The sequence below is a fragment of the Erinaceus europaeus genome, chromosome 2, assembly GCF_950295315.1.
Source record: "Erinaceus europaeus chromosome 2, mEriEur2.1, whole genome shotgun sequence".
NCBI classification, from domain to species: Eukaryota; Metazoa; Chordata; class Mammalia; order Eulipotyphla; family Erinaceidae; genus Erinaceus; species Erinaceus europaeus.
Window position 1 is genome coordinate 78,502,327 of NC_080163.1, and position 24,309 is coordinate 78,526,635.

The following is a 24,309-nucleotide window of genomic DNA, read 5'->3' on the forward strand; positions in this document are numbered from 1 at the left end:
GGGATTGAACCTGGGACCTTGCGCACTGTAATGTGTGTGCTTAACCAGGTGTGCCACCACCTGGCCCTAAACATTTTTTTATTTTTTAATATTTTTATTGGGATTTAATGGCTTACAGTTTATATAGTTGTTGATACACATCTAAATATGCTCAATTTTCTGCAAAATACTCTTACCTACAACCTAGGACTTCCTCCACTATCATTCATCAGGGCCTGAAAGTACTTTTATCCAACCCCCCTGCACCCCTCATCCCCATAGTTCTTTACTTTGATGTAAAACAACAAACCAAATCCAAATTCTACTTGTGTTTTCCCCTTCTATTCTTATTTCTCAACTTTTTCCTATGAGTGAGATCATCCCATATCCATGTACCCTTCTCTTACTGGCTTATGTCACCTAACATCATTCCTTCAAGCTCCATGCAAGATGAGGTGAAAAAGGTGAATTCATCATTCTTAGTAGCTGAGTAGTATTTCATGGTGTATATCCACTACAACTTTCTCAACCACTCATCTGTTGTTGGGTACCTAGGTTGCTTCCAGCTTTTGGCTATTACAAATTGTGCTGCTATGAACATAAATATACACAAATATTTTTGACTCCTTAGGATATATCCCCAGGAGAGGAATTGCTGGGTCATAGGGTAGGTAATTTGCACCCTTCTGAGTTCTCCAGACTGCTCTCCACAGAGCATAGGGATTGGACCAATTTACATTCCCACTGGTGCAGGAGGCTTCCTTTGTCCCCACAACCTCTCCAGATTTGTTGTTGCTGTCTTTTCTGATGGATAATATTCTCACAGGGGCAAAGTGCTATCTTATTGTTGTATTTATCTGCACTTCTCTGACAATGACTTGGAACATTTTTTCGTATATCTTTTGGCCTTTTGGATCTCTTCTTTGGTGAATATTCTGTTCATATTTTCTCCCTATTTTTGGAGGGGTCATTTGTTGTTGTTGTTGTTGCTGAGTCTGGTGAGTTCTTTACATATTTTGGTTATTAGCCTCTTGTCTAATGTATGACATGTAAGGAGGATCTTCTCCTTTCTGTAAGGAGCCTCTGGGTGATGGTTTACTTTGTTGCTCAGAAGTTTTTCAATTTGATGTTGCCATTGGTTTATATTTGTTTTTATCTTTCTTGCAATTGGACTGGAGTCACTGAATATGCCTATAGAATTTAGATGGAAAAGAGTTCTGCCAATATTTTTCTCTAAGTATTTTATAGTGTCTGCTCTAAATGTTTGATCCATCTGGAGTTTACTTTTGTGTGTGATGAGATGTAGTGGTTCAGTTACATTCCTTCAACACAACTTTTCCAACACCATTTGTTGAAGATACTCTCCTTTCTCCATTTAATGGTTTGGGCCCCCTTGTCAGAAATTAGATGTGCATAGGTGTAGGGGGCTTATTTCTGAGATTTGAAGTCTATTTCACTGGCCAGTGTGTGTCTATTTTTGTTCAAATAGCAAGCAATTTTGATTACTAATGGCCCTGTAATATAGTTTGACATCTGGGAGCATGATGCCTCCAGTTCTGACTTCTTTCTCTCTCTCTCTTTTTCCTTTTGCCTCCAGGAGTATTGCTGGGGCTTGGTGCCTGCAAGATGAATCCATTGATCCTGGAGGCTAGTTTTTCATTTTTTGATAGCACAGAGAGAAATTGAAAGAGGAGTGGAAGATAGAGTAGGGGAGAAAAAGAAACGCGCAGACCTGCTTCACTGTGTGTGAAGTGACTGCCTTGCAGGTGGGGAGCTGGGTGCTTGAATCAGGATCTTTCAGAGGGTCTTTGCCCTTTCTACTATCTATGTTTAACCTGGTGTGCTATCACTTACCCCCTCCCCCAGTTCTGTTCTTTTTGTTCTCAAGACTGCATTGGTGAAAGAAATGAAATTTGAATAAATGCCAATATTTTAATAAAATAATGCTTGGGAGAGATTAGAAAATAATAAAAGGCTTTTTTCCTTTTCATATTTCTTTTTTTCTAAATTTACTTATTTTATAATTTATTATCATTTGTTTTATCTATTTAATGTGGTATAACAGAGTGAGAGGGGAAGAGAGATTGAGAGGGACATTTACACTTGCAGTACTACTTCAGCTCTCATATGACTTCTCCCCAGCAAGAGGGGTCTAGGGGCTTGAACCTGGATCCTTGTGCACTGTATTGTGTACACTCAACTGCATGCACCACCACCTGGACTTTTTTTTTTCAAATATCTATGGTTAAATGCAACAGCAAAGTTAGAAAGGAATTGTAAACTTGCTACCCATCTGATGTTATTGATTGTTTGCTACTTTCTTGTTTTGATTTTTATTTTAAAATAGCTGACAACACTGATTATTCTGTGTCGGGCTAGTGTCACAGGCGGGAGAGATGATCCAGGAACCAAGCTCGTGGCGGTAGCAATACAAATCTTTATTCATGCAGGAGCCCCAGAGTCGGGAGTGAGTGCAGCTGGTTAGTGCAGCTGGTTAAGCCACCGGTGTCTGCCTCCCGGTCTGCATGCCTGATCTGCTCTGCATGCCTGACCTCCTTTAGGTTGGGACATGGAAGAAAGATAAATCAGAAACAGAAGTGGCTTTTATAGGATAAAACCGGAAGTGGCAAGTCGGAAATGGAAATGGCTAGGAAAGGGGGTGGAGAAAGGAAAAAGGCACGCTGGGAAGGTAGAACTTCCTTAGCAACTGTTGTGGTGTTTTTAACTGGTGGGATTAACTGCAGGCAGGGCGGGTCTTGAGGCAGAAAGAAGATAGATCAATGGGAAAGGTGGGGATCTTTCAGGTAATACAATGATTATGTAAATAGACCATACTCTCAGCAGTGCAGGACGGCTTAATGCCTGATAATTCTGCATTTCTCTCTTTTTCTGTGTGCTAAGAAAAGTGTTTTTTCCTTCTAATTCTGGTTATTTTAAAATTAATTTTTATGATTTCAAAAACATTCATTAAAGAAGACCAAAGGTTGCAGTACTGAAATCTATCAACCAAGATTGCAATACTTGCTAGTGGCAAAACTTCAGAAGGAAAATTTATGAGAATACAATAGAAAGGGGGGTAGAGGGTAAGTGGCTGCCAGGAGCAGTGGATTTATAGGGCTGGCACTGAGCCCCAGCAATAACCCTGTTGGCAATAATAAACAAATAAGCAAATACAAGAGTGAGTTCATGTTTGTTCATTTCTTAAGTCCATATCCCCCCCCCCATGCCAACTTGGGTTTGATATTGCTTTCAGTACTCAGTAAGGCAAGATTGATTTAGAAAATCGTAATGAAAATGTGATGTTTTAGTGTCAGAAACATAAGTGAAATAGATGAAAATTATTGCTGCTGCTGCTTTCTCTTCCTCCTTTTCTTCTACTTTCCCCCCTTTCCTTTCTTCTACTCCTACACTTCCTCCTCCTCTTTTACTATTGATCTCTGGGGATTTACCACTTTGAGCTGACTTTTTCAGATAAAAAAGGGGTTAGGCAGTGGCTCACTGGGTTAAGCACACATAGTATGAAGCATAAAGATCTGCACAAGGATCCCAGTTCAAGTCCCTGGCTCCCCACCTGTGGGGGTGGGGGGGAGGGGGCTTCACAAGCAGTGAAGCAGATCTGCAGGTGTCTCTCTCACACCTCTGTCTACCCTCCCCATCAATTTCTCTTTATCCTACTGAATTTTTTTTTAAAAGGGGGGCCACCAGAAGCCAACATTAAGCCCCAAGCCCCAGCAACTGTAGGCAAAAAAAAAAAAAAAAAAAAAAAAAGAGACAGAGAGAGGGAAGACACCACAGTTTCTTTTAATTCTGTAGGGGCTAGGTTCCAATTTGAGTCATGCACATGGCAAAGCAGTGAACTCTCTGAGTAAACTTTTTACTGGCCCAATGACTGCCTATTTTTAATGACGGACTGCATGGTAGTATTGACAGCACTTGTGTTTTCTCAAGTAGTTTTCTCAGAATAGTTTTCAAGAACTTCAAACATGCCTTTCACCTTCATGTTATCTCTGTGATATGTGAAGTATTTTCAGTATCACCATATAACAGCTTGGGAGGCAGACAGGCTTAAAAGGCAGAAATCCAAAAGATGCTTCCCGTTTGACCAAATGCTTTCTTTCGTGTTCTGAAATTCAAGAATTTTCGTTTGATCTAATTAAAATCTGCTTTACTCAAACAGCATTATTTTTATTTGTGTAACTTTTTACATGTTACGGTAAAGGCTAAAAATGCTTTTTAATTTTCTTTTTGAAAAGATGTTTAATGTAGTGGGAGTTTAACACTACAATCTACATGTGATTGTGCAGTTACTAATGTATTTGCATTAATTTTAATAGCATATTGCTTTCTTTAGTCTCACTCAGAGGTAAATGAAAGTACTTTCAACAGAAAGTATGCAACATAATATCAGCATAAAAATGCCTCAGTATTGAACTTAAAAAAAAATTTTTTTAATCATTTTTTAAAATATTTATTTATTCCCTTTTGTTGCTCTTGTTGATTTATTGTTGTAATTATTATTATTGTTGATACCGATGTTGTCATTGTTAGATAGGTCAGAGAGAAATAGAGGACAGGAAGACAGAGGGGGAGAGAAAGACACCTGCAGACCTGCTTCACTGCCTGTGAAGGGATGCCCCTGCAGGTGGGGAGCTAGGGGCTCAAACCAGGATCCTTACGCCGGTCCTTGCACTTTGTGCCGTGTATGCTTAACCCGCTGCACTACTATCTGACTCCCAGTATTGAACTTAAAAAATATTATTTATAAAAAAGAAACACTGAAAAAAAAAACCATAGGATGAGAGGGGTACAACTCTACACAATTTCCATCACCAGAACTCTGTATCCCATACCCTCCCATGATAGTTTTCCTATTCTTTTTTTTTAAAATATTTTATTTTATTTATTTATTCCCTTTTGTTGCCCTTGTTGTTTTATTGTTGTAGTTATTATTGTGTTGTTGTCGTTGTCGGATAGGACAGAGAGAAACGGAGAGAGGAGGGGAAGACAGAGAGGGGGAGAGAAAGATAGACACCTGCAGACCTGCTTCACCGCCTGTGAAGCGACTCCCCTGCAGGTGGGGAGCCGGGGTTCGAACCGGGATCCTTATGCCGGTCCTTGTGCTTTGCGCCACCTGCGCTTAACCCGCTGCGCTACAGCCCGACTCCCGATAGTTTTCCTATTCTTTAACACTCTGGGAGTATGGACCCAGGGTCATTATGGGGTGCAGAAGGTGGAAGGTCCGGCTTCTGTAATTGTTTCCCCACTGAACATGGGCGTTGACAGGTCGATCCATACTCCCAGGCTGTCTCTCTCTTTCCCTAGTGAGGCGGGGATCTGAGGAGGTGGGGCTCCAGGACACATTGATGGGGCCGTATGGCCAGGGAAGTCTGGTTGGCATCATGTTAGCATCTGGAACCTAAGCTGAATATGGCCGCCAGATCATATGAAATCAAATCGATGGGGTTTACAGTCAACAATATTTATACACTTTTTCCCATATTTGGGAGTTACTCTCTTCTCTGATACAGCTTTCTGGTCCTTTTTCCAGCCATGACATCATCTCCCCAGACAATAACTTGGATCCACTTGCATATCAGATGTCAGGCTCAGGGAAAAAACAAACAAACAAACTAGTAAAGTCAAGGGCCCTTTGGAATATAACTAAAATAGGACTACTAACTATCTACAGAACGAAACTCCCCCCCCCCCCCCACTCTTCATCTGAACTATTCCAGCCTTTAGGTTCATGATTAGCCAACAATTTGTTTGGCTTTATATGTTAACTCTTCTCTCAGTATTGAACTTAATAAAACTAGGAAAACAGCATTTTCCTCAGGAATTATTATGAGCTATAGGATAGCTCTGGGAAAGCAAAATGACCACACATGTTTGTATACTCCCCTCTACCTCCTGCATAATCATAGTTGTGAATTGCACTCTTTCAAGGACACTGGACTAATCTATAACCTACACCATATTCTTGCAACATTGAGACTTAGGAGCTGGTGAGAGAGATCATCTCGACATGGGTTTGACTGAGATTCCAGTCTGTAGCATACCATGTGGGGCTATCATGGCACTGGGGGAGGCATCAGTGCTGTAGTGATGCATCCGGTCTTCTTGTGTGTCTTATTTGAAAAAGTCTGCAGGAAAAAGTCTGCAGGAAACTTTACCTGTTCAGGACCCTTATTCTTTTGGGTCCTGACTCCCAAAAGAATTGTGTAGGTCAGTTAACATATACTTCTAAATCTCTACATAAAGATTGAGAAGGATTCCCTGAATTTATCAGAACCCTTCTTCACATTTTCAAAAAAATAACCAAATTGCAGCTTGGAAAGATGCTGAAAAATCGTTGGCCTTAGAATCAAGAATAAGTTATTATAAAAGATATGACTTTTAAAAAGATAAAGTTAAGCTATCTTCTACCATGAATCAAGTATGAAACTTGAGGGGCTTCCATTTTATAGTAAAGTGAAACCCTGTTGCTGGTTTCTTCTTCCTCTTTGACTCTTTAATAATAAAAATTTTATCTTTCAGGAATATTGACTATGTCTATACTTAAGGTTACAAGTGCACAATAAAATCTCAGATTAATATTGAATGAAAATTTGGAGATTTAATGCATTTCATATTATATACTTTATAATTTTAATTTATTCCTTTATGGTAGATGGGAAAAATGTTCTTAGTTCATCCATGCCATCCCCATGCATATTTCAAATATCACAAAGAAAAACTCTGATGTTGATGTACAAAGTGATGGAAGATTACCAATGGTTAGGAAGTACTTAAAAATGGTTAAAACAAGTGGAAGTTTGTAAAGAAGACTCCTAACTATAGAAAAATCCTAATAAGATCAATTTAGTGTTTTAGGTTGCTTTGAAATGTCTCTAGGAAAACTGTTTTCCACCTTTCTAGAACCCCACTGGCAAACTCTTGAAACAATTCTATTTACTTTGTTTAACAGCAGGGCTTGCTGCCTTGCATTGGGAAATGTGCCTTGTGGCTTGTGGTGCCACTGGTGTTTCGGGTTTCGGGTTTCCTTTATCATTGGTGGAGCTGGAGAATTGTCAGGTCTTTCTGAAGAACTCTTATTTCTGTAGCATGTAAGGGGAGTGGTGTTCAATGGTCTTGCAGGCGTGCACACACAACTAAGAGATATTTTCTTTTTCAGGAATATGAAAAGGCCACTCTTGGGGATAGGTGTAAGGAGACAAACCAACTGTCACTTCCGAGGGGGATAAATTTGATTCCTTTGTGTTCTTATCTTTACCCCCTTTCAACTTCACTGATTTACCTCTGGTGTGTTGCAGAAGAGGGAAACAAGGATAGGGGAAAATGCTTAATTTGAGCACTTGTGGCAGTGAATGAGTGAGAGTAGATGGGTCCCAGAAAGGTAACTTTGATTATAACCTCAGTTCATGACAAGGACTTAGATACTGCCATGCCCAGCACCATAGATGTATCTAGTACTTGTGACTGACACAACTGTCTAGGGAAGGTATATGAAGAACACACGTTTCTTGTTCATTCATCCATTCACACAACAAATAATATATTGAGTGCTACCATGTGCCAGGTGCTGTCTAAGTATTAGAATTCCAGCCACAAACCAAATTCTTGCCCTGTGGAAGCTTACATCTTAATGAGATTTTCATTCGACATTGTCTACATTCTTATTACATGGTACAATGGCTAAGCCATTTCTCAAGTGTCTTAAGAATTGAATAAAAAATTTAAAATAGAAATTTTTCTGTTCTGTTGTCAGGCTAGGGGAATTTGAATTTAAAAATTAAAGTAAGAAAAGGGAGGAAGGAGTAGATAGGTAGATAGATGTTGTTTAAACTAAGAATGGTGAGACAAAAATAGTATGAAGAAGACTTTCTTAGATATGTGTGTATATATACATATATATGCATGTATACATATGCTACATTTATGGATAACTTATAATAATATAATTATTATAATGTAACTTATTATAATATTGTGTATTATATTTCATCTACACAGTATCTTTTTCTAGTTTATGTTCTTCATATGTTGTAGATGTAGCTTACACAAAAAATAAAAATATAATAGTAGTTCTATTTAGATTTTTGTAGATTTAACTTCGATACTACAAAGCTGGAATCTGGGCTAAGGTTGCATTAATTTTATAAATCAATTTTGGGAGAAGTTAAATGTTGTATATACTATATCATTCATCTAGAAACAAGTTATAGTTCTGTATTTAATTCTACTTTAATATTTTAAAGTAAAGTCTTTATAATTTCTCCTGTAAAATGATATTTTAGTGTGTTGGGTGGTAGCGTAGCAGGTTTAGCTCATCACAGAAAGCTAATATATATATCTTATATATAATCCAAGGACTCCATAACACCCAACCAAAAAGAGGTGTGTACTCTTATGTTCATAGCAGCACAATTCACAATAGCTAAAACCAGGAAGCAACCCAGGTGCCCAACAACAGATGAGTGGCTGAGAAAGCTGTGGTATATATACACAATGGAATAATATGCAGCTATCAAGAACAATGAACCCACCTTCGCTGACCCATCTTGGACAGAGCTAGAAGGAATTATGTTAAGTGAGCTAAGTCAGAAAGATAAAGATGAGTATGGGATGATCCCACTCATCAACGGAAGTTGAGTAAGAAGATCTGAAAGGGAAACTAAAAGCAGGACCTGACCAAATTGTAAGTAGGGCACCAAAGTAAAAACCCTGTGGTGAGGGGTAGACATGCAGCTTCCTGGACCAGTGGGGGGTGGGAGTGGGTGGGAGGGATGGGTCACAGTCTTTTGGTGGTGGGAATGGTGTTTATGTATACTCCTAGCAAAATGTAGACATATAAATCACTAGTTAATTAACTATTGATTGTCTTTTTGAACCCTAAGACAGCAGTAACCTCACATCTCCACTATAGAGCCTCTACTTCCCCAAGTCCTGGAACCCTTGGATAGGGCCCACTTTCCCGTATGCCTCTCCCAATCCATATCAAATAATATTGCATCTGCCGATCACAACCTAATCAACGCAACAATTGCCACCTCAACATGCGTCACTTCAGACTGTGTCCAGAGACTTCATGTGTGGAATGACAACCCTTCAGCTTCATTACTCAGGTGAGACCTTTCCTTTCATAGTATACTCTAATTTCATCTCAGGTGGTTCACTTTCTAACAAAGTCCCAAAACCTAGATATACACCAGTTTCTGTGAAAGAGAGCATATGTTCACACGTATCCCTAAACTACTGTAAAATATATACCTGAAAGCAGAAGTACACTAGAGTTTGCAGTGAGTATTCCCCTAACACTTCCTCTCCACTATTCCAAGCTTTGGGTCCATGATTGCTCAACAATTTGTTTGGCTTCGCATGTTAACTCTCTTTTCAGTCCCCAGGTTCTAGATGTCATCAGGATGCCGGCCAGGCTTCCCTGGACTGAAGACCCCACCACTGTGTCCTGGAGCTCAGCTTCCCCAGAGACCCACCCTACTAGGGAAAGAGAGAGGCAGACTGGGAATATGGACAGACCAGTCAACGCCGGTGTTCAGCGGGGAAGCAATTACAGAAGCCAGACCTTCCACCTTCTACAACCCACAAAGACCCTGGGTCCATGCTCCCAGAGGGATAGAGTGGGAAAGCTATCAGGGGAGGGGGTGGGATATGGAGATTGGGTGGTGGAAATTGTGTGGAGTTGTACCCCTCCTACCCTATGATTTTGTTAATTAATCCTTTTAATTAATCTTAAATAAAAAAATACCTGAATTACCTAAAAAATTTTTAATATTTCTTTTCCCTTTTATTGTCCTTGTTTTTTTTTTATTGTTGTTGTAGTTATTGTTGTTGTTACATAGGACAGAGAGAAATGGAGAGAGGAGGAGGAGACAGTGAGGGGGAGAGAAAGACAGACACCTTCACTGCCTGTGAAGTGACTCCCCTTCTGGTAGGGAGCCAGGGGCTACAATAGGGATCCTTAACTCAGGTCCTTGTGCTTCGTGCCACCTGCGCTTAACCTGCTACTCTACTGCCCAACTCCCATATGTAATTTTTTTTTCTCTACAAGGGTCACAGCTTCAATGTTCTCCCAGAAGAGCCCCTCAAATCAGAATATTGCCATCAGGTCAGTAATGTGTATCCACAGGGACAGCAGATACTAGTGGAATATGGTGATCTTTCCCCAGGTGCCTCCATGGTGGTTCCTCTCATCTATTTGAGTTTTCTTGTATGAAGTACTAGATAATTTCCCTCACTACATGCTCTTTCTGCTTCCAACTTTCTTGCACACTAAATCAAAGCGACACCCCCCTCATAGCATTATTCACCTCTAATAGCTTTCTTGTTCCAGATGGTGCCATAAGAACACAACTGAGAGTTGGGAAGTAGTGCAGCGGGTTAAGCGCAGGTGGCGCAAAGCGCAAGGATTGGCTTAAGGATCCCAGTTCGAGCACCTGGATCCCCACCTGCAGGGGCGTTGCTTCACAGGTGGTGAAGCCGGTCTGCAGGTGTCTCTCTTTCTCTCTCCCTCTCTGTCTTCCCCTCCTCTCTCCATTTCTCTCTGTCCTATCCAACAATGATAACATCAGTATCAACAACAAAAATAACTACAACAATAAAAAAATAACAAGGGCAACAAAAAGGGAATAAATAAATATTTTTTAAAAAAAGGAACACAATACCTTTTCTAACCAGGCTTTCAAAGTCCTCACGCTCTAGAATCAACTCATCCTGGTAATACATACACCAATAAAGGCAATAACAATGCTTTGCATTTTCAGTCATAAAATTCTACAAAGATCTATTTTTATTAAAATTATCCCCATTGACAAAGGGTTACACTGCACTTCATAAAGGTCAAGTGATTTATTTAAAACCACCCAGTTTCTGGTAGAAGAACCCACAGCTAGATCTTAGTACTTCTGAATTCATAGTAACTTCTTTAGATATGGCTTCTCCTTTTCATGGAAAATACTCATTGTTCTAATTGGGTCAAGACAATTTCCAGTTCCCAGCACCACCTATACTAAATTATTACTGCTTACTTTGCCCCATTCCCCTATCCAGATGAATCTGTCAACACTCTAAGATTCACTTGAGAGCTCATTCCTTCCTATAGTGTTCCTGAGAGCTACAGCACATATTTGCTTCTTATTTCTCTGAAATCTGCAAAGGTTTATCAGGATTTCTCAGTCTTAGAACTACTTACATAATGGGTCAAATAATTCTTCCTTGCTCCTTGCTTCCCCCAACTCTTTGCCCTGTATGAGAGGGATTCAAATGAAAATACTAACGGAAGTCTTTTCATGGTCTACAATTTTGATGCAAGCAAGAATCGCTTTAAACTACAAAGTACATTTTCTTCAGAAACTGAATGTCCTCAAATTGTTAGATATATCAGTAACTGAACACATAAAATAGATTGGTATAGTCTTTGAATCTTGTAATAAGATATTATTTTTTTACTATGCTTAAGAAAAAAGGAATTTAGTCCTTGGGATCACTTGAAGTCATCAATTTCTATAACATTTATTGTACAATACAGTGTCCATGTGGAAGAGAGGTAGGGACACACAGCATATTATAAATGTTTCACTTCTAAAGATGAATCTGTATATCACTGCTTTAGAAATTAAGGCAATTGATCATTGATTGCTTTTTACAATAAAGCCTGAAATGTACAGTTTGGAAATATGGACTATAAACCATTCACATAAACATCAGTAGCCTGGGGAAGTATGACTATGTGTTCTGCAAGCAAAGCTCAATGGCAGCCACAGTTGAGAATGTCACTAGGACAGACTGCAGGTTGAGTGATGACAGGCACACATAAGAAGGTGTTATGTGATTACATTTTATAGTTAAATGGTCTAGGCTTGAGCCAATGGAGTACTATAAGTTACTCCCATACACAAGAAAGTGAAGGGACTATCTTTTTAGTCTTCAATTCTTAGCCACTTTAAACTCATTGGGTCTTCTCAGCCTAACCTAATGTCATCACCTTTCATAAGTTTTCCCTGTGAACTAAACAAATGTTGTTGCGTCACCACCTCGTTCTCTCCATGGGTTGTGATGCTAGACACCACTGACCTGGATGATTACTATTGGCAACACACCCAAACAGGGAGATCAAGATTGGGAAGGGGCTTCAAAAACTGGCTGACAATCAGAATCTTCACTTAGGAACCAATTTTATTTACTGAGAAAAAACAAAAGCTTCTAAAGGTATTCTATTTCTTAATGTTAGGGGGACAGCATTGACTAGCAGAAGTTAGTTGACTTTTTCTCAGAGACAACAAATAAAGATGGAATTCTGCCTAAGAAATCCTTTTAAGTGGTCTGGGAGATGGCGCAGTGGATACAGCACTGGACTGTCAAGCATGAGGTCCTGAGTTCAGTCCCTGGCAGCATATGTACCAGAGTGATGTCTGGTTCTTTCTCCTCTTATCTTTCTCATAAATAAATAAATCTTAAAAAATAAAACCTTTTAATAATTCTCACCAATCAATATTCATGCTGTAGCCATTGCTATTCATGATGCTCTGTACCAAAAACTATCACATGAAGAAATTTTGAGCCATACTCTTATTTTTATTAAACTTTCTGATTGATCATCTTGTTATCATAAATAAGCAGAGGGTTTGAGGAAGGTCCACATTTTTAGTCCCTTCAGATTATGGAGGGGAATTTAGTAAAGTCAAACCTAACAAGGTGGTTAGTGCAATTACCCTATTGATATATTGGACTTTGAGCCATAAAGTTAAAAAGTGTTTTTTAAAAAAAGTAAATTATACTTCACAATCAGTATTTTGTTAACTGTAGTGATTTTTTTTTTTTTATGTAGGATACACATCTTAAAGTTTAAGTAAGACATATGTGTGTGTATGTGTGTGTGTGTTTCTTATGAGTTTCCTCTCAGACAGGATCATCTGGCTATTATTTCATCTTGGTAAAATTTCAAAACTTCTGTAATATGAGAATTAAAAAAAAGAAATTTGAGCATTACCTGGTAGTTCCAGAATTCTTGTATCTCACTATAGTTTTCTTCTAATTACTGCTGTTTATTTTCCTAAAACTTTTTTTCATGACATTTTGTTTACTAGGTACTGAGTCTCTTTTTCCATCGCAATTCAAGGAGTTCAGGATTTGACATCAAGCTGACCTGGATAAACATCTGAATTCTATCAGTTTTGTGGCCTTCTGAAATCTTAAATAATTGTTTTTCAATTTCTTCACATGCAAATTTAGAAAGTAACAATATAACTGCTTTTCAGCCACCAAGTTGCAGATACTACCATGATGCCATCCTGATTTTCCTGGGCAGATGATTTCACCAATGTGTCCTGAAACCTCAACTCCACAGAGCCTTATCTGCTGTGCAGATGTCCCCTCAGGCTCTGCCACTCTTCACAGAGTTATATGGTAGCAACACTTATCTCATCAGGGAAAGAAACAGGCTGGCGGTATGGATCAACTTGCCAATGTTTATGTTCAGTGCAGAAGCAATTACAGAAGCCAGACCTTCCATATTCTGCACCACATAAGGAATTTTGGTCCATACTCCCAGAAGGGTAAAGAATAGGGAAATTTCCAATGGATATGGAATCTTCTTAATGATTATTACAACCTTGTCAATCATTATTAAATCAACAATAAAATATAAATAAATAAGAAAGCAACAATATAAAGGCCAACTTATTAGAGGTCACAGCACAGTGTAGGAATTCATTGAGAGTCCTTTCCCTGCCTCATCAGAACAGAAACGTCCATACTCCTCCACATCTCTCAGCTGATCCCTAATATCTCACGGGGCAATCTCTGCATGTAAGCCTGCTGTGACTTCTATAAAGAGTAGAACATGTTCATTATAAAATGCTTTTTTTTTTTAACAGTCTTTTTAACTCTATGAAGCCTTGTCTTTTGTATTATGCCATTTTTAATTATTCTCTTGCTATCTTGCTATTTTTATCTGAATTGAAACAAGGTTTAAAAATTCTAGGGGTTGGGCAGTGAGTGGCATACCTGGCTAAGTGCACATATTACCAGGGATCAGATGAAAATAGCACATTTTACACAACAGTCTGTCAGGTTTGAGGTATCATAGATCCCAGGTTCAATTCCCAGCACCACAGTCCAGAGCTGGTTAAAAAAAAAAAAAGAGGAAAGAAAAGAAAAAGGAAAGAAGTACAAGTTTTTCTCTAGCTACTAATATCTACCTTATAAATCCAGACATTAAATATATATATATATATATATATATATATTTAACCCATCATTACAAAATGAAGTGATTTATTTCTTTATAATGAAATATACAGACACTAATAAGATGCTGCTTTTTGCTACTGTTAATTCTAGAGATACTTAAAAGCTACATATAATTCAATTATATGGCACTTGGTCAAAATCAAAGCACTGAGTAATGTATTTTCAAACTTACTCCATACTGTCGACTGTAAAACATTAATCCCCCAGTAAAAAATAAATGAAAAAAAACTTACTCCATTATACTGATCATATGTCAAATTTAAAATCATTTTACATACTATCAATATCAACTGATAAACTTGAGTTTTCCAATAGAATTAAAATCACATCTCTCTAATATCTTACAGAAAATATCATTGGTCATCTTGTTGATAAATTAACTAATAGGAATACCTCAATCCTTTACAGCTAGTTGGTTGAAAATGATTTATATCCTAATCATTTTTAATGTTGTACTATAAATAAGATATTTGGAACAAAAATATTCACATATTACCATGCACAAGGACCTAGGCTCAAGCCTTTGGTCCCTACCTGCTGGGGGAAAGCTTCATAAGTGGTGAAGCAGGTCAGCAGGTGTGTCTCAATTTCTCTTTCCTATCACATTAAATAAAGTTATTTTTTTTTAATTCTAAAGAAGAAAACTGAACATCGGCAATATTTATTAAATATAGTTAAAAAAGAAAACACATAAAATTAACTAGTTTAACTGAATGTTCTAAGACAAACTATCAACGTTAATTGGTATAGAAACATTTCTTTGTATAATTTTTGCACAGGAAACTTTAAAAAAGAATTACTTGGTTGGCTAACACCATTGGAATGTCAATTTCCAATAAACAACGAGCACTCGATTTTATTGGTCTGCTAGGAATACATATATATGAAAGCTGAGCATTATAATTTGAAAAATTTATTTTAGTTCTAAAGTCATTAAAACTGGCTTCAACTGTTCCTACTTTTATATTACTCTTAATTTTTCAGTGGTTAGTACATTTCAGTAAAATATGGAGAGTTTTAAATTACATAGTAAAGCAGAAATCAAAAGATTTCCTAAAAATGTGAAGAATGTCTGAAACCAACTCTAGTAAAATGGAAAATGTACTGAGAGCATGTTTAAGAAACTATTTATTTTATTCTGAATTTCCATGACCAGATTATATAATTCTTGGAAGACTATAGACTCTGAGAATAAATGAAATGCCTGGCTACCAAAACAACTTTTTGGTTTTTGTTTTTAGTAAAAACATTTTGGATCATATGATTCTAAATTTCTCTCGACCCCTGCCCTATGAAAACTGTTTCCATTTAGTGTCTGGTGATTTTAGAGTGTGGTGGTGACTAGGGATACTCACCAGGACTTCAGTGCTCCATTTTGGGGAGTACATATCAAAGCTGTCCGTCATTACCTCCTTGAAGATAGATATATGATTTTCTTTGGCTTAGACCATTCCTAGCCAGAAGTGTTTAGTAGCTAGTGGCAATTAACTGCATCCTCTTGCTTTACCACCATGAAAAATGTAGGGAAAAAATAAGTCATGTTCATTATAAATATGTATTCTGGGGTGACTGGGATGTAGAACATAAGAGTGAGAAGGTTTGGCAAAGTAGTGGTCATGATTATGAAGTACCAAGAAAAAGTTTTTGAATTTTATTTAAAAATCAATGATGGAACTTCTGAACCCTTGTAAGTAGGACAATGAAGTGATTAGATCTGGGATAATCCATAGGCTAGAAAGGTTTTGAAGTGCATGCTAGAATAAGCAAAGAAAAAAAAAAAAAGGACACACTGAGGAAAGGATATAAAGGATATGAACACAATATTCACCAAAGAAGAGATCCAACAGGCCTTATGAAAAAATGCTACAAGTCATTGATTGTCAGAGAAATGCAAATAAAGACAATAATAATATGCCATTTCACTTCTGTGAGAATGTTATACATCAGAAATGACAGCAACAACAAATGTTGGAGAGGTTGTGGAGGCAAAGGAACCCTCTTGCACTGCTAGTGGGAATGTAAATTGGTCTAACCCCTGTGGACAGCAATCTGGAGAACTCTCAGAAAGGTGGAAATGGACATACGATTGTTACAAATATCACCCGGAAATTCCTCTCTTGGGAATATAGCCTAACAAGTCAAACACACTCATCCATCAAGGTCTGTGTATGTTTATAGCAACACAATGTGTAATAGCCAAAAGCTGGAAGCAACCTACGTGTCCAACAACAGATGAGTGGCTAAGAAAGCTGAGGTCTATATACACAGTGGAATACTACTCATCTATTAGGAATGATGAATTCACCTTCTTCATCTCATCTTGTATGGAACTTGAAGGAATCATGTTAAATGATATAAGCCAGAAAGAGAAGGATGAGTGTGGGATGATATCACTTAGAGACAGAAATTGAGAAATAAGAATAGAAAGGGGAAACAAAAAGTAGAACTTGTACTAGGTTTGTTGTAAATGGAGTAAGTAAATGGAGAGGGGTGCTTTCAGGTCCTGGTGCATGATGGTGGAGGGAGACTTAGGCTGGGGGTGAGAGTGTTTTGCAGACAACTGATAAATTTTACACATGTAATAACAACTGTACAAGTTGTAATCATTAATTATCCTCCCTAACCCCCCCAAAAAAAAGTTTAAAAGACACACTGATGTTAAAAAAGATTCTATTTAGGAGCTCAGAAAGGAAAAGAAAGAAGAATAGACATGGGCTAATGACATAAATGGATTTGGTTGGCACTTGGACTTTCTAGCCTCCAGAACTTGGAGAAAACAATGCTTATTGTTTAAGACCAAAACAAATAGCCCCCTCAATACAGCAACAAAGTAGTTGGTAAGGTAGCTCAGCAGGTGCAATACAGGACTTGTTAGTGTGAAGTCCTGGGTTTAATCCCCAGTACTGTATATGCTGAATCAGTCCTCTGGCCTCTCTCTCATAAAATAATGAAATAAGTCTTCAGGGAAAAATATAAATGACTTGAATCCATGTAGCATGGATAAAACCCGTTCCTTTCATATGTAGTTATTGCTTTATTCTTTCAGGAAGGCTGCTAAAATTCTTGGAGGGAAACAAAATACATTAAATTTATTTGCTCTATAAAATGATCATAGTACTTTTATCAAATAGCGAAACTTCTATAAAAATAGTGATTGTCTATTGGCTGTCTGCAACATATACACTAAACTGAAATGTGCTAGAGGACCTCACATCTGTGAACAGATTTCAGTTCTGTTGGCTAGAAGAATTTACCCATGAAATGAATGGCCATTAAATCTCTTACTGTTTTGCTCCTTGGCTGCTGATGGAGGACTATAAAATTCTTTGCAAAGTGAGAACACATGGTGTGGACTCATCTGTTTTCTAAGGACTTGATAGCTTAAGTGGTATCTGAGAACTACAAATACCAAGGGACATTAATTTCAGAGTATTTGTGATTGTTTATGGACTAGGACAAGCTTAGACAAGTTTTGGCATGTGCATCTCTATTAGGCACAACTTGCACATAGATTTGGGAGAGAACTTTAAGTGGTGGTCAAAAGAGAAATCTATTCTGGGAAGGTTTTGATTTGCTTTTCCCGCACAGCCCACTTCCTTCCATAAGGAGCTACTTCCCCAGAACACTCACTCCCCAGTATTAGCACTGGGAACAGTGTGCACACTAAGCGAAAGATATGGATATATATATATATATATATATATACCAGTGAGTAAAGATTTTCCCTCTTCCTACTACCTCTATTGTAGCTACTCTTCTCAGGTAAAAGGCCAAGTTATTAATCTCACAATAGTATAAACTAAGTAAGTTAACCACCAAAGACAAAAACAAAAACCAGAAACTTGGGAACTTCCGAAAGAATTTTCTAGGCAATTACAGAAGATGGTTCCTTAGTTAGGGGCTCCATCGCTGTTGTTGTTTTTTTTTTTTTTTACTAGACTTTCAATAAGTTTCTGTATATTTACACATCAGGAAATATAAGACCTCTGTGAAAAATTCTTAGTATAGTCATTTAATCTCAAATGACTAGTCTTGCATTGGGAGGAAAAGTCTATTTCTTCTACAATAATGTGAGATTTTAAAAGAAAGCTGATCTTCCTATGTAAAGGTAGGTGTTATGCCTTAAAAAAAAAAATCAGAATTCTTTTTAAAAGTGGCTCTTGAGTAAGAGCAAATTCCCTAGGATTTCTGAAGTAGTCTCAAGATACTTTCAAAGGTCTAGTTCTTTTAGGTACTCTAACCAATGTAATCACCACATTTACATTTTAAGATTTCCCAAACAGGGCAAGTCAAGAGATTTGTTCAACAGAGCTCAGGAAGGAATGTGAACAACCCACTTGCACCCTCAGTCAGACAACCAGAGAGAGCAAACATTTCCCTCTCCCAACCCTTGGTATTTCTGATCTCACTGCTGGTTGGAAAGACACTAACAATTCTAAATTGGCAATGTATAGCAAGCATATAGAATAGGACGTGCTCATGTCTAAGAGCCCCCCTTTTTGTTTTAAAAGCAGTTGAGGGGTCAGGTGGTAGCTCACTCAGTAGAAAGCACATTTTAGCATGAGCAAGGATCCAGATTCAACTTCCTAATCTCCATCTGCAAGGAAAACTTCACTAGCAGTGCAGCAGTGCTCCAGATTATCTGTCTGTCTATTACTACCACTTTCTATCTCTGCAGCTGGCCCTCTTAACAGAAAAAAAATATACATGAAAAAAAAAAAGGCCACTGGAATCTGTAAAGTTGTTTAGGCACTGGGCTGCAGTAATAGTCCTGGTGGCAAAAACAAAGAAAAAGTAGAAACATTCCTTTTTCCCATGGTTGGAAAATACATTCTTCCTTCAACTGACAAATCAATGTTAATATAACACTCACGGTTGGTATTTTTATTTACGTAGAACATATTTCTTTCAGGTGGGTGACAAAATGATTCAACATTTGTATACATTCTGACCTGTTCACCACAATAAGTTTAGATAATATCTGTTACCATATTTAATTAAGTTTTCCTTGTGTTGAGAACTGTTAAGATTCATATCTTAAGAATGTTCACAAATGCAATATATTTATTTACTTATTTTTGCCTACCAGTCTATGTGCTTGTATGACTCCACTGTTCCCCATTGACCAATTTTTCTTTGGATTTCAGATGAAAATAGAGAGAGTCAGACACAGAAGGAAGAGCGAAGTAGAGAGGGAGAGAAAAAGATATGAAGAGAACAAATGAGAAAGAAATACCATAGCACCATGAAGCTTCTCTTGGTGCAGGTGGTGCTGAGAGCTTGAGCCTAGGTTCTCAGACTTGGTAAATCTGTGTTCTATTAGGTGAGCTATCTCCCGGACCCAACAACATTATTAACTACAAGTACCATGCTGTATACTATAGCCCCATGACTTATTTATTTCACAACTGTTTGGATATATTTCACTCCAGTCATCAATTTCACTAGTCTCTACACCAATCTCCACCAACCCCTCAACCATCTCTGGCAAATACCAGTTTGCTTTCTGTATTCATGAGATTGGCCTTTTGTTTGTTGGTTTGTTTTTATATTCCACATATAAGTGAAGTCCTTTGTCTTTCTCTGACTCACTTAGCATAATGTCCTTGAGGTCTAGTCACTCTTTTGCAAATGGCAAGATTTCATTCTTATGATTGAATAATATTCTTCTGGGGTGTGTGTGTGTGTGTGTGTGTGTGTGTGTGTGTGTGTGTGTGTGTACTTGTATTTCTAGGACACAAATAATCTGTCCTTTGTGGGAGATGCTACTAGGATCTTTTAATTTATTTAAAAATTATCTTTATTTATTGGAGAGAGACAGCCAGAAATCGAGAGGGAAGGGGGTCTTAGGAAGGGAAAGATACAAAGACACCTGCAACACTGCTTCACCACTCACAAAGCTTTCAACCAGGGACTTGAACCCAGGTCTTGCACACTGTAATATGTGCACTCAACCAGGTACGCTACCACCCTAGGATCTTTTGATAGTAAGAAAACTATAGCAATCACAGTTTCTAGAATTTTCCTGGGTTGTCTGTATAGAAGATATTTTTCATTGTAGTTCTTTCATTGTGATCTGAACTTTTCTTCAGAAATCTTGTTTTCACCACTCCAGACCACCTCTTTAGAGACTGAGAGGGACAGACAACAGTACTAAAGCTTTCCCCAGTGCAGTAGGGACCCATGGCAAAGTAAAGGAGGCACCTTTCTAGATTTTTTTTCTATCCTTCCACCCCGCCATTCCCCCCCCCCACACACTTAATTTACCTTTTCTTCTGTCTTGAAACATATAGGTCATTTCTCTTGAGAGTGTGCAGTGATGTTGGGTAATCCAATATTCTGAAAATTTATCTAACAGAGATGCATATACTTGAAAGAATAGTACATTACTGTGCTGCTAACTTACTGCATGACAATGGTAAACCATTAAATTTTCTCAGTCTAAACTTCACCTAGGAAATAAGCAGAGAACAGATGAAAATGCAAATGGTGGCCTATAAGCATGAAAAGGTGCTCAATATTATTAACCATGCAGACCATGCACACTGAATGTTAAGTCAAAGAGACACCATTTTACACCCATTCAGATCACTGCAATAAAAAAAGGCATCGATAAAGGTTGGCGAGGGTATGGAAGAATTGCAACTCTCATGTATTGCTGGTGAGAGTGTGAACTGGAAAACTCACTTTGGAAAGTATTATGGCTAATCCCAAGAGATTATAAAATACCATTGTCACACTCAAGAGAAATGGAACTCTGTGTACACACAGCTTGTACATTAATATCCATTAATTCAGGGAATTGGGCAGCAGCATAGCAGTTTAAGCACGCGTGGTGTGAAGCGCAAGGATCAGAGTAAGGATCCAGGTTCGAGCCCTGGCTCAACCTGCAAGGGAGTCGCTTCACAAGCGGTGAAGCAGGTCAGCAGGTGTCTCTCTCCCCACTCTGTCTTCTCCTCCTCTCTCCATTTCTCTCTGTTCTATCCAACAATGACAACATCATCAACAACAATAATAACTACAACAACAATAAAACAAGGGCAACAAAAGGGAAAATAAATTTTAAAAATTCATTAATTCAAACTTATTCATAATGACTAAACAGTGGAACCAACCCAAAGATCATCAACTGATAAATAGATGAAATAGTGGCATATTCACACAGTGGGATATTATTTGGCAATAAAGTACTGAGACATATTACAGCTTTATGGAAGTTGAAATAATTAAAATTTGCTAAGTGATAGGAACAAGTTATACAGGACCACATATTATATAATCTAATATAATCTAATTTCTACGAAGTACTTAGAAAGGGAAAAATCCATAGACACAGAATGTGGACTAGTTGGGAGTGGGGTGGTGGCACAGTGGGTTAAGTGCACATGGTGCAAAGTGCAAGGGCCAGCATAAGAATCCTGGTTTGAGCCCCTGACTCCCCACCTGCAGGGAAGTCACTTCACAGGCGGTGAAGCAGGTATGCAGGTGTCTATCTTTCTCTCCCCCTCTCTGTCTTCCCCTCCCCTCTCAATTTCTCTCTGCCTTATCCAACAACGACAGCAGTAACAACAATAGCAACAACGATAAACAATAAGGGCAACAAAAGGGAAAAATAAAATAAAATAAAATAAAATAAAATAAAATAAAAAGAACGTGGACTAGTGATTGTCTTGGAGCTGGGAGAAGGTTTGGGGAAGAAATGGGTAGTGACTCCTGATAGGTGCAGGGTCTTCTCTAATCTCCTGTCTGTCTAGTGAAAATGGGAACTTCACAAGATGCATGAGTGAGCCTTAAATTCTCCACTTCCAGGCTGGTAAAGATAATCTAGTCCCTAAAAACTAAATGATAAAATCCTAAAATGCTCATTTCATTCAAATTGGTGGCCTAAAGTTATTGGAAATATTTACATTTTAGACAGACAAATTAGTAAAATGAATCTGGTCTCATGTGGAACAAAAAACTAATGGACAAAAGCTTTGATGTTTTCAAACAAGTAACCAAATAACATGCTGGATAAAAAGAAAACAGATGTACAGACACCACTGAGGGAGGCTTTGATCTCTTCTGTGGTGGTTGCTTGCTCATAAAGGACACTGAAAACTTTGTTGCTCTTCTTAATGAGCCTTCTCTGCTTTATTGGGTTCACCGATTTCATGCACACCAAACATGCACACCAAACAGTTGGAAAACGGCACTGCTTTCTAAGAAAGGACTTTGATGTTTTACTAATACTAGCCAATAAACCATTTCTTGCACATTCAGTCAATAAATGGTGATTATGGGATAACTTCAAAAATAACATATTCAATCTTGGTGAGTGTGAACAGAAAGAAAACCAGAAAGAGCCTTGGCCAAGAGTCAAGAACACCTTGGAAGTAAATCTAACTAGATTCAAGCAGCAATATATATTTTTTCTTTCCTCTTTCTTTTTGTAATTTATTATTGTTTTTAATGAAAAAGTCATTGTTCATTTCATTTAAAAAGATCTCATAGGGCTAGGAGAGCTCCCTACTTTATCATGCATGTGACCCAGGTTCAAACTGAGCCTTCACTACACTGGAGGGAGTATTGATGCTGATGTATCTTTTCATAGCTTGTTATTTTTTTTTTTCTCTTCTTATTTGGAAAAATGGCATTTTGGAGCAGCAGAGGGACAACAACAACAAAATCATAAAGCAAGAGAAGACCGAAATGTATTGAGGAAGTCTAATGCCCGAGGCCTCCCCCGCCCCATTTTTGTTTTTTAGATTTTGAAACTTGGAAGAGTAGAGGCATAAAGAGTTGACTAAGTGAAATGCATGTAAAGATGGTTTTAATCCAAACATAGAGAAAAATTTCAGGATCACCTGGAGAAAAAAAATACAATGCCAAAGGATCAGAGGGATTTGCCACTTTGTGGTGTAGAGATCACTGTATCAGAAATACATAATGCTAACTAGGGAGAAGGAAAGGACATACAGTATTGGGGCCAGTATGTTCAGTACGAGAGAAATTGGGGTTCTATAGCAGGACTTGTGTAGTTTATAAACAAGTTCCCAGTTTTCAAGTTCTTTAAATTTTTTATTTATAGCTAGGCTACAATGTTTTTAAAATCTCAATAGCAAAATTCTGCTGAATTTTTAAATTATTATTCTTATTAATTGATGCAAATGATTGCACTTTATATTAAATGTTTCACATATGTCACCAAAGAAGACTAGGCTTGAAGTGAAAGGAATTTTGTCTGGATCCTGGTTTCACTAGTGACTTCTGTGCTTATTTAGAAATTTTTATTTAGTCTTCTTAATCTTCTGTGATCGTATTTGGTTGATGAGACACCATCATTTTATAATTCAATTATAATTTTTTATTCATGTATATTTTAAGTTAAAAAGTGATAAAGATGAGTTATTTTTCATAACGTACAAAAGAAATATATATTCCTTGTAGAAAACTCAGAAAACCAAAGAGTTGGAAGTTTCCTTCAGTTTCCCCCTCCTTTATAAATCCAAGATTCTGCATGATCTTTACACTTCAAGTCAAAGATTATCAAAACAAAGGGAAACTACAGTGGCTATCTTTTTCCAACCTCTTTACTTATTACATGAGAAGACTAAGATATGATCTGCTCACACTGCAAACTTTACTGAGAATAACACAGTGTTCTAGTTACTTACCTTAGAATACATTCTTAACTCTGAACCATGCTTTCTTATATTTGATTTGTGTTTTCTCCACATAGAGAATCTTTATAGATGTCATAACAGGTTTTTGTATCTTATTGTGATGGGAAAACACAAACAACTCAAGAATTTGAATTTATCCCACTCTATTTACTGTTATTCACACAAAGATAGTCACAATAGCCCCTCCTCAGTTCTTAGTGTGCTGGTCAGTGTAATGGGAATGGTTCTATTTAAGTAAGTGGCTGTAGTATACTTGGCTATTGGTATTTTCAGCAGACACAATACGGCCAAAGCAGCAAAACAAAATTATGGGAGGTAATGCCAAATATATATATATATATATTTAAAATTTTCTCTTTTGTTGCCCTTGTTGCTTATTATTGTAGTTATTGTTGTT

General features: G+C 37.6%; 1 protein-coding gene across 7 annotated transcripts in view; it reads right to left on the reverse strand.

Moving 5' to 3' along the window:
* The window catches only part of DLC1 (DLC1 Rho GTPase activating protein), a 438,486-nt gene that overhangs the window by 138,423 nt on the left and 275,754 nt on the right, over positions 1–24,309 (reverse strand). The window contains exon 2 of one of the 7 annotated variants that reach the window (XM_060183287.1): positions 6,570–7,276. The exons of the other annotated variants lie outside the window; for them this stretch is intronic. Coding sequence (XP_060039270.1) covers positions 7,131–7,276 — 146 coding nt within the window. The 3' untranslated portion in view covers positions 6,570–7,130. Of the gene's footprint in view, positions 1–6,569; positions 7,277–24,309 lie in introns of those variants that run through there. 7 annotated transcript variants of the gene reach the window in all.